This window comes from Ascaphus truei, chromosome 2, assembly GCF_040206685.1.
Source record: "Ascaphus truei isolate aAscTru1 chromosome 2, aAscTru1.hap1, whole genome shotgun sequence".
In the NCBI taxonomy this organism is placed as follows: Eukaryota; Metazoa; Chordata; class Amphibia; order Anura; family Ascaphidae; genus Ascaphus; species Ascaphus truei.
This window is the reverse complement of record NC_134484.1, coordinates 139,700,538-139,715,924: the sequence shown is the minus strand read 5'-3', so window position 1 is coordinate 139,715,924 and position 15,387 is coordinate 139,700,538. Positions and strand designations below refer to the sequence as shown.

General features: G+C 38.0%; 1 protein-coding gene across 27 annotated transcripts in view; it reads left to right on the top strand.

The window, feature by feature from the left end:
* The window catches only part of EPB41L3 (erythrocyte membrane protein band 4.1 like 3), a 270,323-nt gene extending 255,819 nt beyond the window's left edge, over window positions 1–14,504 (top strand). For 24 of the 27 annotated variants that reach the window (XM_075585296.1, XM_075585303.1, XM_075585306.1 and 21 more), the window contains 7 exons: window positions 1,019–1,141; window positions 2,320–2,679; window positions 4,242–4,370; window positions 6,936–7,034; window positions 11,186–11,266; window positions 11,762–11,878; window positions 13,446–14,504. In XM_075585296.1, coding sequence (XP_075441411.1) covers window positions 1,019–1,141; window positions 2,320–2,679; window positions 4,242–4,370; window positions 6,936–7,034; window positions 11,186–11,266; window positions 11,762–11,872 — 903 coding nt within the window. In that variant the 3' untranslated portion in view covers window positions 11,873–11,878; window positions 13,446–14,504. The remainder of the gene's footprint in view (window positions 1–1,018; window positions 1,142–2,319; window positions 2,680–4,241; window positions 4,371–6,935; window positions 7,035–11,185; window positions 11,267–11,761; window positions 11,879–13,445) is intronic. The other 3 variants (XM_075585322.1, XM_075585321.1, XM_075585304.1) reach the window with 2 other exon arrangements.
* The last annotated feature ends 883 nt before the right edge of the window (window positions 14,505–15,387 follow it).

Genomic DNA, 15,387 nt, shown 5'->3' with positions numbered 1-15,387 from the left:
TGAATGTTCAAGATCCACAGTGCAGAATTGAGGAATTCTTGCATTAATGAAGAACTGTGAACATCATTGAGTATAGTTTACCCAGGAGGAGGGTCATTGAACATTAAGAAATCCATTAAAAAGGCAGAAATCCTAAACTCCCATACCCATAAGAAATAAACAAACAGGAATGAAAGTATATTAGCTACAGACAGACAATGTACTGCTGCATTTAATATTTTGCTTCATCAGAATTTGTCTTGTGTATCACTGTCAAATCGGTGTAGACATTTTCAGATTGCCTCGAGAAAGTATATATTTGAGTCCTTAACATGGTTTGCAATCTGGTTTCCTGACATCATAAGGAAAATGGTTTTCAAATAGTTATAGAGGTAACAGTGGCCACTTAATAATGCTACTGCATGGTCCTTTCAAGTTATTGGGCTATATTTACTAGGCAGTGTTAACCCATAAGACCGCTACCATGCCAGAAGACACTTTAACTTAATTGGATCATATTTACTAAGATATATTGGAGGGTGTCCTTTATATACGTCATAGTAAATATGGGCGTATATCTCCTTAAAACCTTTGATACTCAATGCAAGCAGCATTATATTACAAGTAATATTGGCGTCCACTTTCCTCCTTTGGGAAAAAAAATAAACTACTTTCAAAATGGTTTTAAACCTTGAATTGCTTCCATCAATTCAATGAGGAACACACTGTATGTTGGTTGTTTTCATTCCTGTATTTCCTTGGAGATCATTTTGCTGCCTACTAAAATGATTTCTTTCTTTTATTGTATGTTGTTGAATAGGGCCCTCTGCTTCACAGCTCTTCTTACCGGCATTACTGATGTGTGCCAGTTTTATTTTCTTTAGTTCTGCCATGTGCGTAACCTTCCTGATTTATTTCCCTGCCTGTGCGCCCGCTGTCTCTCACACTCTCTCTCCCTCTTGCTCTTTCCCCTTCTGTCTGTTTTCATTTGTCTCTCTCTATCTTCTGAATATGACATTTCATTTCTTTGTCTATTTAGACCAAAAAGTCCTCTGGTGAAAAAAACATGGAGGGTTCTGCTATCTACAGTTTATTAGAGTCTACAAGAATACCATCTGAGTTCATAGGAGGGGTTACATCTACTTCACAAAACTGGGCTCAGGTGTCTGCTGATTGAATATGCTTATGAGTTTTACACCAACCTTTTTATAATGTATATGTTATTGTGCTGTTAAAAGAGAGGTTACACGCACAGTAGGAAGTGTAGTAGGAAACCGTTTATGATCAGGCTGAAACAATACAATTAATTCAGTCAATGATGCACTTGAAATCATTTAGTTGATACAGAAATAGTATGTGCAGATGGGTAAATATTTACTAATAAACCCAGTGCATCATGTATCATCTGGTTATACAGTACTTCCAAATTAAACCTATATTGTCTAACAGTTTTGAGCTTTATAGGATTAAGAAAAATTGAATAAAATGAAATGCAACGGAGAGATATCAATATTAAATACAATACATAAATGTGAAAGACAACCTTTGCTATTTACTATTTACAATTTTAATAGTTTTCCCATTTTATTACGTGATTTTGTTTTTCTTTGTTTTTTTGCACTTTGATTCTAAATGAGAATTTATACCTTTTTTTTTAAACATTTGATTTGGCAATCTTTTAAGTATACCCAACATTATAATGTAATCGCCGTTTGCATTTCACAAAATATAATTACTATTCGTTATTGCAGATGTTCACAGAATACCCAATGACAATTTCCAGAGACGCCTCTAAGCAGCACAATGTATTTGAAATAAATGTGGTCTTCCGTGCCCAAATATCATACCATATAATGTTAGCCTATAGACATTTAGCTATTTACAATGCCTATCCCCTGCAGCCCTGAATTTCTTAACACCACAGTAACATGTGACAAGGAAATAATATATTGCTTTATTGACGATCGCGGTAAATATTCCTGAAAAGCACAAAGCGTTAAAAATGAATGGATTAGAGGACTGAAGTATAAAATATGCTATGTTTCAAAGGCAACTATAGTTCGACACAAGGTACACATACAAGGTACACATGCAGGTACTGTAGTACCGGTTAATTAAACTGAATCATTGTTTTGTGAGGGGGAAGTGTGTTTTTTATTTTAGCCCCTTCAGCACCAGAGAGTCTGCAACAAAATGCAATGTACATCAAGCACTTTGGTGCGCAGTGTTATGTTGCATTTTAAACATGTGCTAAAGTCATTCTTTTAACAAATGCTGAAGACCGTTCAGTATCATCCGTTGCTGCATCAGTTATTTCATAACGCTCCGTTTTGCCTACAGATTAAGGAGACGGAAACAGAGTGGGAGTCCGTTGGCACCGGCACATGGCAAGAGGACACTGAGCAGAAAACAAAAGAGAAGGTTGTGCAGGGGATAGTCAATTTGGAGGAGAATGAAGTGGGGAATATGCATGCAAGCAGGGAGGCTGCTGAGCTGGCTGCAGTACAGTTGGATCCCGCGGCTCAGGCAATCACAGTCATTGCTTCTAGCTTAAAAGGGAATGAGGGCGCTGCGCTGCCAAAGGAGGCTGATAAAGATGAAGATATGGCTGTTGATGCTTCTGCTTATTATGCACAAAAGGAGCAGCATGGCACAAAGACTCATGATTCAGAGTCATTGGATGACCAGCCTTGTGAGGAGGTAACTGGTTAATGCGACCTCAGTTTGTATTTGTTACTTTAATACACACTGTAGTGCCCTGGAAATGATTTAACTAAAGTAATGCATCTGTCCCAATATGCTGTTCTCTTCTTTTATTTTCTTGCTAATGTTTTTTTTCTGCTGTTTAGAAGGTGTGCTCACTTTAAGTTAAAGTCCAAATTAACTGTTCTTTCATTGTGTTGTTATTCCCAAGCAGACTAATATGCATACAAAACTTAAAGGCAGAGGAAAAGTAAAACACCAGATGGGGAATTAATTATGGCTTTACAATGTCAGCCATCATAGATTTTCCCTCCTTGTCTTCAGTTCCTTTATGTCTGCAGTTAAGATCTTTCAGTAAGGAGATATTTCAATGAATCTGAGCAGGGAACTGGTATTGGCCATTGGCCATTGGCCATGGGTCGTTGAATCGAGAACCTGGCATATACTTCTCATAATGTAAAATCCACAAGCTTTCAGCTTTAGCAATGCATTTTATACTTGCATGGTGAGTACCGGTACTCGCCCGGATCTCCAATTTCTACTAGAAAGTTGAATGCACCTTCGAAGCTTTGTGTGTGCTGTGCATTTGCTCTATTTCCTGGCTGACATCTCTTAAAATGGGATTATATGGAAGTGCAAGTAGAAGTACCTTGTAACTTGCTACAAAAAACGTTCCTAAACCCTTTGCGAATCATTGCATGCTTCCTCAGTCCTGAAGGAGCCCAGCTTTGCTAAAAAAAAACATTTGTAGTGTTTTCTTTAAACAAGGCTGTATGATTAATAGTTTTACTCACTCACAAATATAACACAATGGGGCTGTGTTAGCTACATTTAATAACACTGTGCTGCAGCTTATTTTATTTATTTAATTCTGCAATGCATATATTTATATTGGACATGCTTTGATCACATCAGTTATTCGAATGAGATATAAATAACATTTTAAGTGAATGGAGCTTCTGGAGCTGTGTGCTGTACCAATGCATAGTCGATATGGTCCGCAGTGTCTTACCCAACTTTGCACAGAGATTTCACATTTTAATCCTAAGCCTAGCCTTATTATTACAATGAGCAGCTCAAAAGCAGGAAATGCAATGTGCTGACAAAAGGCTAGTACAGCCCATCATTTTCTTAATTGCAGATGATGTTTAGTAATTCATGAACTGAGGGGGAAAAAGGGCATTATAGAGCTTGCACTCCTTTAGTACTCACTGTACCAGAACAAATCAATAGTGCTGCGCCAGTTGCTGTCAGGGACCTGATCCTGAGGTAGATCCCGTTGTGTGAATAGATTCAATAGTAGGAAGGCAGCGGGCACTCGTAGAGTTAAAGGAAACATTTTCTTTATTGAATGTGACATATTCCTCCTACGCGTTTCAGTCCCCACTGAGACCGACGTCGGGGACGCTGCCTTCCTACTATTAATTGATGAAACCATTTTAAGTTTATGTACAGTACCACACACAGGCCCTTAAGCTCAAATGGCCTTTTTCTCATTTCCTCCTCCACATGGACAAAGCATTTTTTTGTTAAACATCAAATTCTTTTTCTGAACGCAGTCCCCTGTTGTGAAGACAGAGATCATCACTTTCGGCACTATTGCAGAAGGAGAAAGGCCTGATATTCCTACCAAGGACGTGCCAGTAGTACACACAGAAACAAAAACCATTACCTACGAATCATCGGAGGTAAAAATAAAATGCAGGAAAGAAATACACCTTATTTGTATATCTGTAATAATATTCTGAACCTATTGGATTGATGGTCTTCTGTTGTATGATGTCACCAGCCACCAAATAAAAGGCAGTGCTTCCTTTTTAGCCTTCATAAAATGGAATAAGATGCTTAGCCGCACCGGCAAGATCTTCAACTGGCAGAAGAAAAATGTTTTAACCTGGGGTCTACACTGCCACCTCATGGACATTTGCTGGAGTTTCCAAAGTAGAACTGTACTTGCACAATTTCATTTTATTTTTACCTTGATTAGAATGCCTGTGAAATAATTTGTTTTTCACATTCAGAATCTTAGATGTAGCAGGTCTTGTCAGCAAGGGCAGAAGTAGTAGCTCAGTGGTAATGTCACCGGGGTGAACCCTGTTCCAATTCCAGTGTCCGCTCTCCCCGTGACCTTGGGCAAGTCATTCAGTTTCCCTGTGCTTCAGGCATCAAAATCACATTGTAAGTTCTACAGGGCAGGAACCCATCAAGCCTGCACAATTCTACGTACAGCGCAGCATTCACTGTCATTTGAGAAAGCAATCAGGAAAGGAACATTACTGGGTAATATCAAACAATGTAGAAGTCTCCATCTTTGCTGACACCACTAAATTATGTAAAGTAGTAAAATCGGAGCAGGATGTAATGTGTCTACAGAAGAACTTACTGTAGATAGACTGGAAACTTGGACAAGTATATGGCACATGAGTTTTTTTTATAGATAAATGTATGGTTATGCATTTGGGAAGCAAGAATAAACAGGCGTCTTACAAATTAAATGGACAATATTAGATTAATCGTTGATGCAGAAGGATTTAGGAGTGCTTGTAGACCACATGCTCTGCAATAGTGCCCAATGTCATGCAGTAATGCAAAAGCTAATAGAATATTGTCTTGCATAAAAAGGAGTATGGATGTATGTATAGCTTTATTTATATAGCGCCATTTATGTACATAGAGCTTCACAGCATTAATATACGTCACATAATATGCTTCAGACATAAAAGTAACATTAGGAAAGAGTCCCTGCCCCGAAGAGCTTATGGAAGGGAAGATGGCATACTTTAGTCACTGTTTAAATCCTTTGCAAGACAAGACCTTGAATATGGAGTACAATTTTTGAACCACTCCATAAGAAATACATTATGAAACTGGAAAATGTGTAGAGAGCAGCCACCAAATGTATTAAGAGGATGGAAGGTTTGTGAGGCAAGGCTAACTAGTTGGATTTGTTTAAATAATAAAAGGGGCATCTAAGAAGGGATATGATAACTATTTTCAAATATATTCAAGGACAGTACAAGGAACTTTAAAGGGAACTGTTCACCCCAAGGACAATATAAATGACACAGGGGGTCATCTTTTGAGATGGAAAGAAAGGTGATTTTATCGGCAAAAAAGGAAAGGGTTCTTTACAGTAAAGGCAATTCAAATGTGGAATTTATTACCCATGGAGATTGTGATGGCAGGCACAACAGATATCTTTAATAAAACCTTGGACATAATTTTAGAAACGAAAGGTATAAAGGGATATACCTAATAAGTAAATACAGGAAGGATGTTGATCCAGCGAGACATCTGACACCATTACTGGAATCAGGAAGAAATTTATATTTTCATCATGAAACATAATTGTAGAAAGTTTCACTGGGAGTTTTTGTTTGGTTTTGTCTGACTCAATATATAGTACTGCAAGTACAAATATAGGACGAGTATCTTAGTAATCTAAATTTAACATAAGTTGAACTTGATGGACATATGTCTTTTTTTACCCTCATCTACTTTGTACCAATATAGTGCTAAATAATGGGGGAAAATAGGTGTGCCTAGAGATCCTAATCTGCCGTCAGTTTCTTTATCCGTAACCAAATGATTCTCAGCCAACACTACATCTTTATTCCTCTCATGTTCTGGCATGAAGAGTATGTTCAACATTGCTTCTCTTTGGGTTTCACCCCATCCTCTCTTTTAGCTGATTCCCACTTGTGCAAGTGATGCTGATACCTCCTTTCAACCTGCAAGCCAGGTTCACCTTTCTCCTTTGTAGTTGTGTTTGATACACACTCTCCTCACACCTCAATAATTCCGTGTTCAACTAATTCCCTTCATCAGGGAGGCGGGCTCATTGCATGTGAAGGTCACCTCCCATTTCCCCCGCATATTAGTCTGAATCCCTTCCCCTTTGAGTGAGACTGAAGTGGATCCCTCCTGCGAGTTAATCAGAACTGCCTTGGGGTAAGGTGGTAACAATGAAGTTAGAATATCTACTTTAAGTGAGAATTAAACAGTGCACCTATTTATTACTTCTTCAGAATCTGGAACACTTACAAAGTAGTTGAGCATAAATGCATACAGTTAATTCGGATTGCGATAAGGGGCTGACTCGCTATAAAATCTCTATCCATGAATGGCTTCTGCAATTTGGTTACTGACAAATGCTAATGTTCTCACAGAGCAGTCCAATGTCTATTTCAATGTTAAAGTTGATTTTTATGTTCTGATCCAGTAAGGCTCCTTTCTGTCATTGTTGTTTTTAGGTGGTCTCCCGTGTTGACACAGATCCAGGTGTGTTAATGAGCGCTCAAACCATTACTTCAGAAACTCTTGGAACTACAACTACTACCCACATCACAAAAGTGAGTCTTCAAAGCACCTTTGTGCAGTACGTCAGTCTACAGGAGAAGGGGGGAAATAGGTCAGACATAATATTGTTCTGGAGGTCTTCAAGAAAGTGAAGTTGTGTTCCAGCAGTAAATGCTACAGTATGGACAAAATGGTCCATTGCCCATTTTTCATTCAGTACAATGCTTAAAGATTGTTATGCCCTGAGAATATTGAGAACATTTGCATTTGTACATCTTTATCGTTTACTGTATATGTTTTTGGCTAATTCAGTTTAGTAAGGGTTTTATTATATATCCAAATAAGCGGATGTTTGAGCCGTTATCGGCCGAAAAATCCCCTATGACTTCAATGGGGATTTTTGTACGAAGACGTCGCGCACAGCGGCTTCGGAGTATGTCGAATCTACCCATAAAATCAATACAAACCTACACATAATACAGGGACCTACACCGAGACGAATCCGTAGACACACTTGCAAACTTAACATATATACTGAATGTTAATATATTCTTAAAAGGACGAAATAGAGAAAAGAATGGTCTAAGATTCCCTTTGTATCGACGTATTGCAGTCTGCCAAATCATATTAAACGAATAGTGAAGGCACATTAGCAGATACTGACAAAAGATACGACAATTATTCATTTATTTAAAGAATTACCACTCTTTTTAAACAAATGGCCAAGAAGTATAGGGGACAATTTCTGGTAAACAGACCAGACTTACACACAAATAAGGAGATAGGTAGATTGTTGGCGGTCACAGCGTAGAAAGGAACTCAGCCACGGTAGAAAAATAAAAACAGCTTTATTCAGACATGGTGCTTGACATCACAGAGATTCCTGTCCTCTGACGCGTTTCGTTCCGTTAGGACTCACAAATAAGGCACATTCTCTTGTCGCCACTGTTGCCATTGTAATGGCAAAGTGATAACATTTTTGGGATTTCTACTCGTGACAGCTCATGGGTGGTTTATGTGCTAAAGTGCCCGTGTGACATGATGTACGTGGGGCAAACCTCACAACAAGTGAAACAACAGCTGTATCGGCATAAGTCGGACATAAGACTTGAAAGAATGAAGTCACCAGTAGCGAGACATTTTGTGTCAGCGAGACAATGTCTTGCAATTACGATATTTCATTGCTGAAGAGGTACTCTTAGAGGGGGTAACGGACAAGAGCGCTGTTACAAAGGGAATCACACTGGATTCACCAGCTACAAACGGAAGCCCTGTTTGGGTTTAATGAGCAAAAGATACTGGGGTGCTTTCTGTGACTCAGGTTACCTGATGGGGTGGCCAATGAGTTTGTCCCCCTACATGGTTTGAGTAAATTAGAGCCCCAGTGTGTCACTGGGAAACTCTAGGGCTTGCCTTCAGGGTCCCAGATTAGTAGTGCAGGTTTAGCACCCAGTTTGTCTTTTTGGTGAATTTTTTTAATATGTAGTTTGTATTTTGTATTTGCACTGTGGTTTGGTGATAGAAATTACCCCTTAATAAGATATATATGTATATGTTAATATAAACTATTAAATCAGATTACACAATAGTAATATGGATAAATGATCTCAAAAAGTTATTCATTACAGGTTTATTATCCAGTAGTAGTTCAGCAACTATGTTTAAGTACTTAGTCCTGTGGTGATTTGTTTCAAAGACAAGCGGTTGAATACATAGAGAATAAAAAGCTAGGCACTGTACAAAGAAACTGATGTTTATTACTGTCACTTTAAATATGAGTGTGATTAGAAAATATTGCTGAATACAGTAAGGAGTAAATCATAGTAAGCGTTAGGGGCGCCATTTTATTGATAAAAGTATAAGTATCAACTGATTGTCTAATGAAAACCGTCTGTGTATAATCTGATTTTGGCCCGAATGTTGATAATGATGCAGGGGTATTTAAAAAGGGTCTGTGTTCACTATTGATCTATTTACTGATGAAAGGGTTACCCCTGAAACATTGTGTCTGTTTGTCTTGTTATTACAGCCACTATTATATATTTTTACTATATTATGTCAATAATTATATATTTGAGGCCCTATTATTTTCATTTGTACTAAAATCAATATTTCAGGTATTGATGTTTAGTACCTGCTTTGCAAGGAAAATAAGTGTGCATGTTGCCCTATGTTTCATTATAATACTTACTACTTAATACTTTTCCACTTAGCATGGTCTATTTGTATCTTCCCTTCTGGCAGTTGTTATCTTTGTCTGCATCAAATTAGCTGAAGGTAATTTGTTAATCACTTACGTTGGCAGGAATAGCGATTTGATAGTCCTCGTAATACAACTCCTTTAAGCATTGAATCATGTGCTTCTTTTTTTTTCTCCGACTGAGGACTCACAGTGCATTCTGAGAACAAGCTCTAGTAGCCATATGGAGGTGGACTGCCATGGGTTAGGGTTTAATTAAGACACAAATCACTGTTTGGAAAGGAATACAAATGAATTAGAGCATAAAAATACATTTAGAGAGAAGCATACTCTCTATCAGCTACCATGATTTGCACAAATAATAGGCAATACTGGTTTGGTTAAACATACTGTACTATGACATTTCAATTAAAAACCATTCAATAAAATAGTCTGTTTGTAAAACAACGGACCAGATGCAGTCACCACTGATGCATTCTGGGGTATGTTGCTATTTTTCTGTGGTAAAATTATGAAGTAAAAATGACGTTTCTCTTCCTGTGAGTTTTATTTGTTTGCTTAAAAAAAAAGTTTCAATTGCGCTGGAACCTTTTTGGCCTCTGACTGGGAAAGGGCCTTTTACAGGGTGAGTACAGGAGCATTGGGGTAGTTGCTAGGGAACAATAGAAAGGGGAGCCACGTGGAAATCCCAAAGAAGTTCCCAGCTGTGGTTTTTTATTTATTTTTTATTTTTTATTTTAGTTATTAAGACAGCGCATCAAAAAGGTCTGATAACGCAAATATACTCAGAACTAGAAAGAGCAACAGATGCTCCAGTTCATGACTACATGCTCCAGTGGGCAGCAGAATTGGGCATAGTTATAGACCAAGAGGATTGGGAAAGTATTTGGGAATCAGCCTCAGGAACTTCCATATGTACCACAATCAAAGAAAATATTTACAAAATACTGTTTTGCTGGTATCTCACCCCAGTTAGAATAAATCAAATCTACCCTCTGGCTTCAGACCTATGTTGGAGAGGCTGCGGACAAAAGGGTGACATGGCCCACATATGGTGGTCATGTCCAGAAATTCAGAAATACTGGGAAACCATACAGACTTTAATCACAGAGGTCACAGACCTCACAATACCCATTGATCCGCTGACCTACTTGCTGGCCAGGCCAATCGAGAACATTGACCGCCCAACAAGTAAATTGATCTCCTTCATTCTCACGGCGGCTAGATGTGCGGTGGCGGCCTCGTGGAAGAAGGTGTCTCCCCCCCCTAGGCAAACTGTTAAAAACAGAATACAGGAAGTCATGGTAATGGAAAAGCTCTCGGCTTTTCTAAAAAGGAAAACGGAGCCCTTTTACAATACATGGGAACCGTGGCTGTCCCGTATGACAGATTAGTGACGACCATTCCCACAGTAGAAGACAGCAGTAGTGGAAGAGTACAGTACAATGGTCAGAGAAGGAAGGGTCCTCCCTTCCCCAGACCCTGCCCCCCCCCCCCTCCTCATCTCTCCATCACTTCTTCTCCCCCTCCCCCCCCCTCTCTCTGTTTCGACCCTCACGCCAACCCTGCCGACCCACACTTGAAGGTCGGGGGAGCGTTGAGTCTTTCCCTCTTTCTGTCTATAAAACAAGAAAAACCTGTATTAGGCAAAATATTGTTTATTCTGTATACAATGTATTTCACACAATGCCTAATAAAAACTGTTGGAAAAAAAAAAAAAAAAAAAAAGTTGGGTTGACAAATTCATCTTTATTGTGCTACTGATCTCAAAGGGGCCATATCAAGATCTGAGAACATACTTGGATATTTTGATTTTATATACTTTCTAATTCATGTTTCTTATATGTATTTGTACACAAACTGTGCTTTTTTTTTTTTTTTGCTGCAACTGGAGCTCTGCAGCTGTTATCATGAGTTAATAGATCATGTGAAGAGTTTTATTATACATCTGATTTTTTTTTAATACATCTGATTTTTGGTGTCTGGGTCTTTGTCATTCTATAGACTGTGAAAGGAGGCATTTCAGAGACCAGAATTGAAAAGCGGATAGTGATTACAGGAGATGCTGATATTGACCATGATCAGGTAAAGAATATCAATGATGAGGAGCCATTCTATATAGTATGTTTACAGAAGAACCAACTTAATGAGCTGGAGTTGCCATTAATACAATACGTTGCTGACCCTTATACTAGAAAAGAGATAACTGTAAGATTTAAGACTTGGCACTTGACCTCTGACTATCGCTATTAACACTTTTCTCTGGTAATGTAAATAATCAAACTCCAATAATGCCGTTTTCACATAACCGCCTCCTATAACATCTAAGAAGTTTTTTTCATTCCCATATAATGTGCAAATTTTAGCACAAATGTTGTTGTCGGGTTGAACGCGTTACGGGTTTAATCGTGCATGCCTCCAACACGTAATTGTTGAAATAAATTTCTCTGAAGTATTCATGTTTAATTGTCTTTCCTCATTTGTAAACGTAATTTTTCTCATGGATATCCACCTTGCCACTGATCATGCATGTTCCACCCCCTTTTTGTTTTCGCCCTTCTGTGGTTTTCCTTGCGCTAGGCGCTGGCTCAGGCAATTAAAGAAGCCAAAGAGCAGCACCCTGACATGTCAGTGACCAAAGTAGTGGTACATAAAGAAACAGAGATCACACCTGAAGATGGGGAGGACTGACCACAGGTAAGCAGAATAGACAATTTTCCTGGACACTGTGCAGACTAGCATGTGCAAAGGGCATCCTCCCCTCCGCTTTAATATCTATATATCCCTCACTTCTCTCTGTTTTGCATGATCCACGTAAAATATTGTGCTCCAAAAGAGTCAAGTACATTAAGTAGTGTATGTACTACAATTTGCACCACTTTAATGCATGCCAGACACAGAATGCTGTAGAGTCATAGGTGTATGTTCACGTAAATGGCAGTCATTAATCTCAGTGGCAATCCGTTTTGTGAATATACACCATCGACTCATTAGCTTTGAATGACTTGTGTGACTATTTATCATTATACCCACTTTAAAGGGGCAGTTCTATGCAGCAAAAAATAACTTGTCAATATAGTTGGTTTCCTTAGAAAGATTCAATCACCCTCAAAGTATATAGTTTCTTATTGTCTTCTTGTGTAAAATGGCGTATTGTGTTTGGTTCGTTTCATTCTAATCTTCTCTAGTAATTATGGTTCTTATCCACTATCCCTGGATTATGCAGCCATCATTATTCAAACAATGCGACTACAGGGAAAAAGTATGGATACACTTGTTGTTGTATATACAACAGTTTTATAAAAAATCGATCAGGTAAAAAAAAAATGTTAAAACACTCCAGATCATTTGGCTGCAATGGACGCATTAATAGTTTAAGAACTACTGTAGTCTGAAAATACTTGTTATACTTGTTTACTACCTTTGGTTCACTTTAGTCCTACAAGGGACTTCCCCTTTAACCAATATGCTTCTTTCATGACATCTTGCAGGATGTCTGCCATGGTTTCATATATTCATATGCATAATGTCTCATCCGTTTATCACGTTTTAATCAATTTTACATCCGGCCTGTCTGTCATTGCAACTTCAAACAGTGACCAATGTTTACATTTTTTTTTCTCTCTAATTTTTCATTAAAAAAAAAATAATTTTACTGCTGCATCAGTTATTGGACTAAAACAATTGGCATTTTTGTATTTCTAGTCACATAGTTACATACTAGATGAGGTTGAAAAAAAAGACATGTCAATTGAGTTCGACCTATGTTAAATGTAAGTCTTCTATTGTTCAAATGGATAAAGCTGTATTTTATCCAATACACAACAGTGATTGTTTCTCCCTTGCCTGCACCAGCATAGCATGCCTACTAACCTGCTATGTAAAGATCTTCTTGCATTGTGTATTCTGCAGGCTGCTTTGAATGCTGAATGAAATAGAATGGCTGCATCTTACGTTTATCCTTCTCTGTAACTATGTGTGTAATTTCTGTATCAAACAATGGTGTGAGGTCTGATTTAAAAAAGAAGTTCACATTTCTACTTAGAGTATAGAAATAGACATCATTACACACACCAGCACTAACTATTTTGGAAGATGACTGCTGTCATTTTTTAAATGGTTTATACACTTTCAATTTGTGCCACTCATTTTCTGATGCAAATCATGTAAACTATTACATGTTCCTTTTACAGAAATCACAAGCAGTGAAATGCATTGTGTTGTCTTACTGCAAACATATGACTTTCCTTCTTCTTACCTGCAGGAATAATATAGCTTGCAAACAAGCTCTGCCATGTACACCATTAGGAACACAAGAGCCTACGCGGAGAGACAGACCTAACCTGGCTGACGTCTGTCCGTGGAAAATTGCAGTCCAGAAGAATTTCGCTTGACCATTTATAAAGACACTGGCAAACATATCTTCCCATTGAAAGCAATGCAATTCAGCATAAGTAAATCAGTATTGCATGAAGCAACTATAAAAAAAAAAAGGCAGCATTTTAATTTTACTCGTCTAAGTTTCCAGTTATATCTGCACGCTCACACCCGACAATAATATAAGCAGTGGAATTAATGTAATGCATAAACAATCCATGCCTTCTTGAATTCTAAGCAAAGTGAAATTTGTTAGGTGGCAAGCCTTTGTTTACAAAAAAAAAATGAAGAATATGCTAAAATGCTAGAAGCTGTATAGGTACGATGTATAATGTTTTACCACACCTTATACGTGCCAATAATACACTTTGTTCAGTACACAACTTGAATATTGTATTTGTTTTATTACTATTGCCCGATAAACAATAATGAACCCTAGATCTTGTGAAACTATTTAAATGCTGATACAGTGTGCTTTGCATACCCAATTTAATAACATATTGGGTAGTAATTATTTTAGTATTTTAACTTCGGATCAAGATTATTATTTTTTGTCAGTGTTGTTCAAAGTTGGAGCCAGCTGATTCACAGTTAGCTTTCACAAAGTTACATGTGTACATTATGTGTAGTTCTTTGATGCAACATCTGTATTTTCCTCAGTTTAAAGAAGATCAATATTACTTTGGCATAGTGCTATTAATTGTTTTTGTTTCCTTTCAATTCTCAGTGGCAAATGTTTCATTTCAGAATCTACTCTGCATCTATTATCTAGTTGAGAAGCCAAGCCTTAACCTGTACATAAAATCCACTGTGTTCTATATAGTATTCCCAAATTCAGCAAGTACTCACTTAATACAGTAGTTACCTCTTCCATTACATCGTCAGCTGCATCACAACACATGGTGAATGTTTGTTTCTGCATAGTAAAATAAAAGTGATAAATGCATTCAAATGTATTGTCCTTGTTGGGGGCAGGGGGGGATTTAAAAAAAAAAATCTGTTTTTCTAACTTGCAGCTGGCGAGGTTTCCTATTTAAGAAAATTACAAAATGAAGTAAAAACGAAATAATCTTGTAAACAGTTTACAATTAGTTTGACAGCATATCAGCATTAAATTGAAAAAGGATGTTTTTTTTCGCTTTTTCATTTGGTGACATTGACTGCTTCTGGGCTCTCGACTCCTAATAAACTAAATGCCAATAAAATGCAATATATTACACATTGCTCTGCGTCAATGTGCTCACACAGGCCAGGCATATTACAGAGCAGTAGATGAGCTGTAAATGTTAATCCTGTAGAAACTGTAAGATTATTGTCATATGAATCTTGGGATTTCTGTTTTGTGTTGGGAGGTTGGAACTGTCACGTATCCTCACAAGCTTTATTTAGGCAACAGATTGCTCAATCGTGGGAGTAAGGCCTTTTGTTTGTGAAGTGGGTTATGTTTTACACCTTACATTCCTAATGAATAGCAAAGGATGTTAACCATTTTTTGGTAGTGTGTATCAGAATCACAGGACACTAATGGCAACTCAAACAGGACTGAAATAAATCTAAACACAACAGAAATGTTATTTATGGCAGTGCTCCATAATGCAGAGATTTTGAAGAATTCAATCATTTGAGTGTAAGGCCTCGGCCATGTTAACTGCTTGCGTGCTGATGCGCGCTCCCGCTCAGCACTGAGCCCCTACAGCCGCAATTAGAGCGGCTTTAGTAGGGGCTCGCCTACGCTTCCGCAAGTGCGTGGAAGCGTAGGTCTTAGCAGATTTTAAAATTCCCCCGCTTGCCAATGAGGGCGAACCAGCTCCGTGACGCCTCCTCTCTCT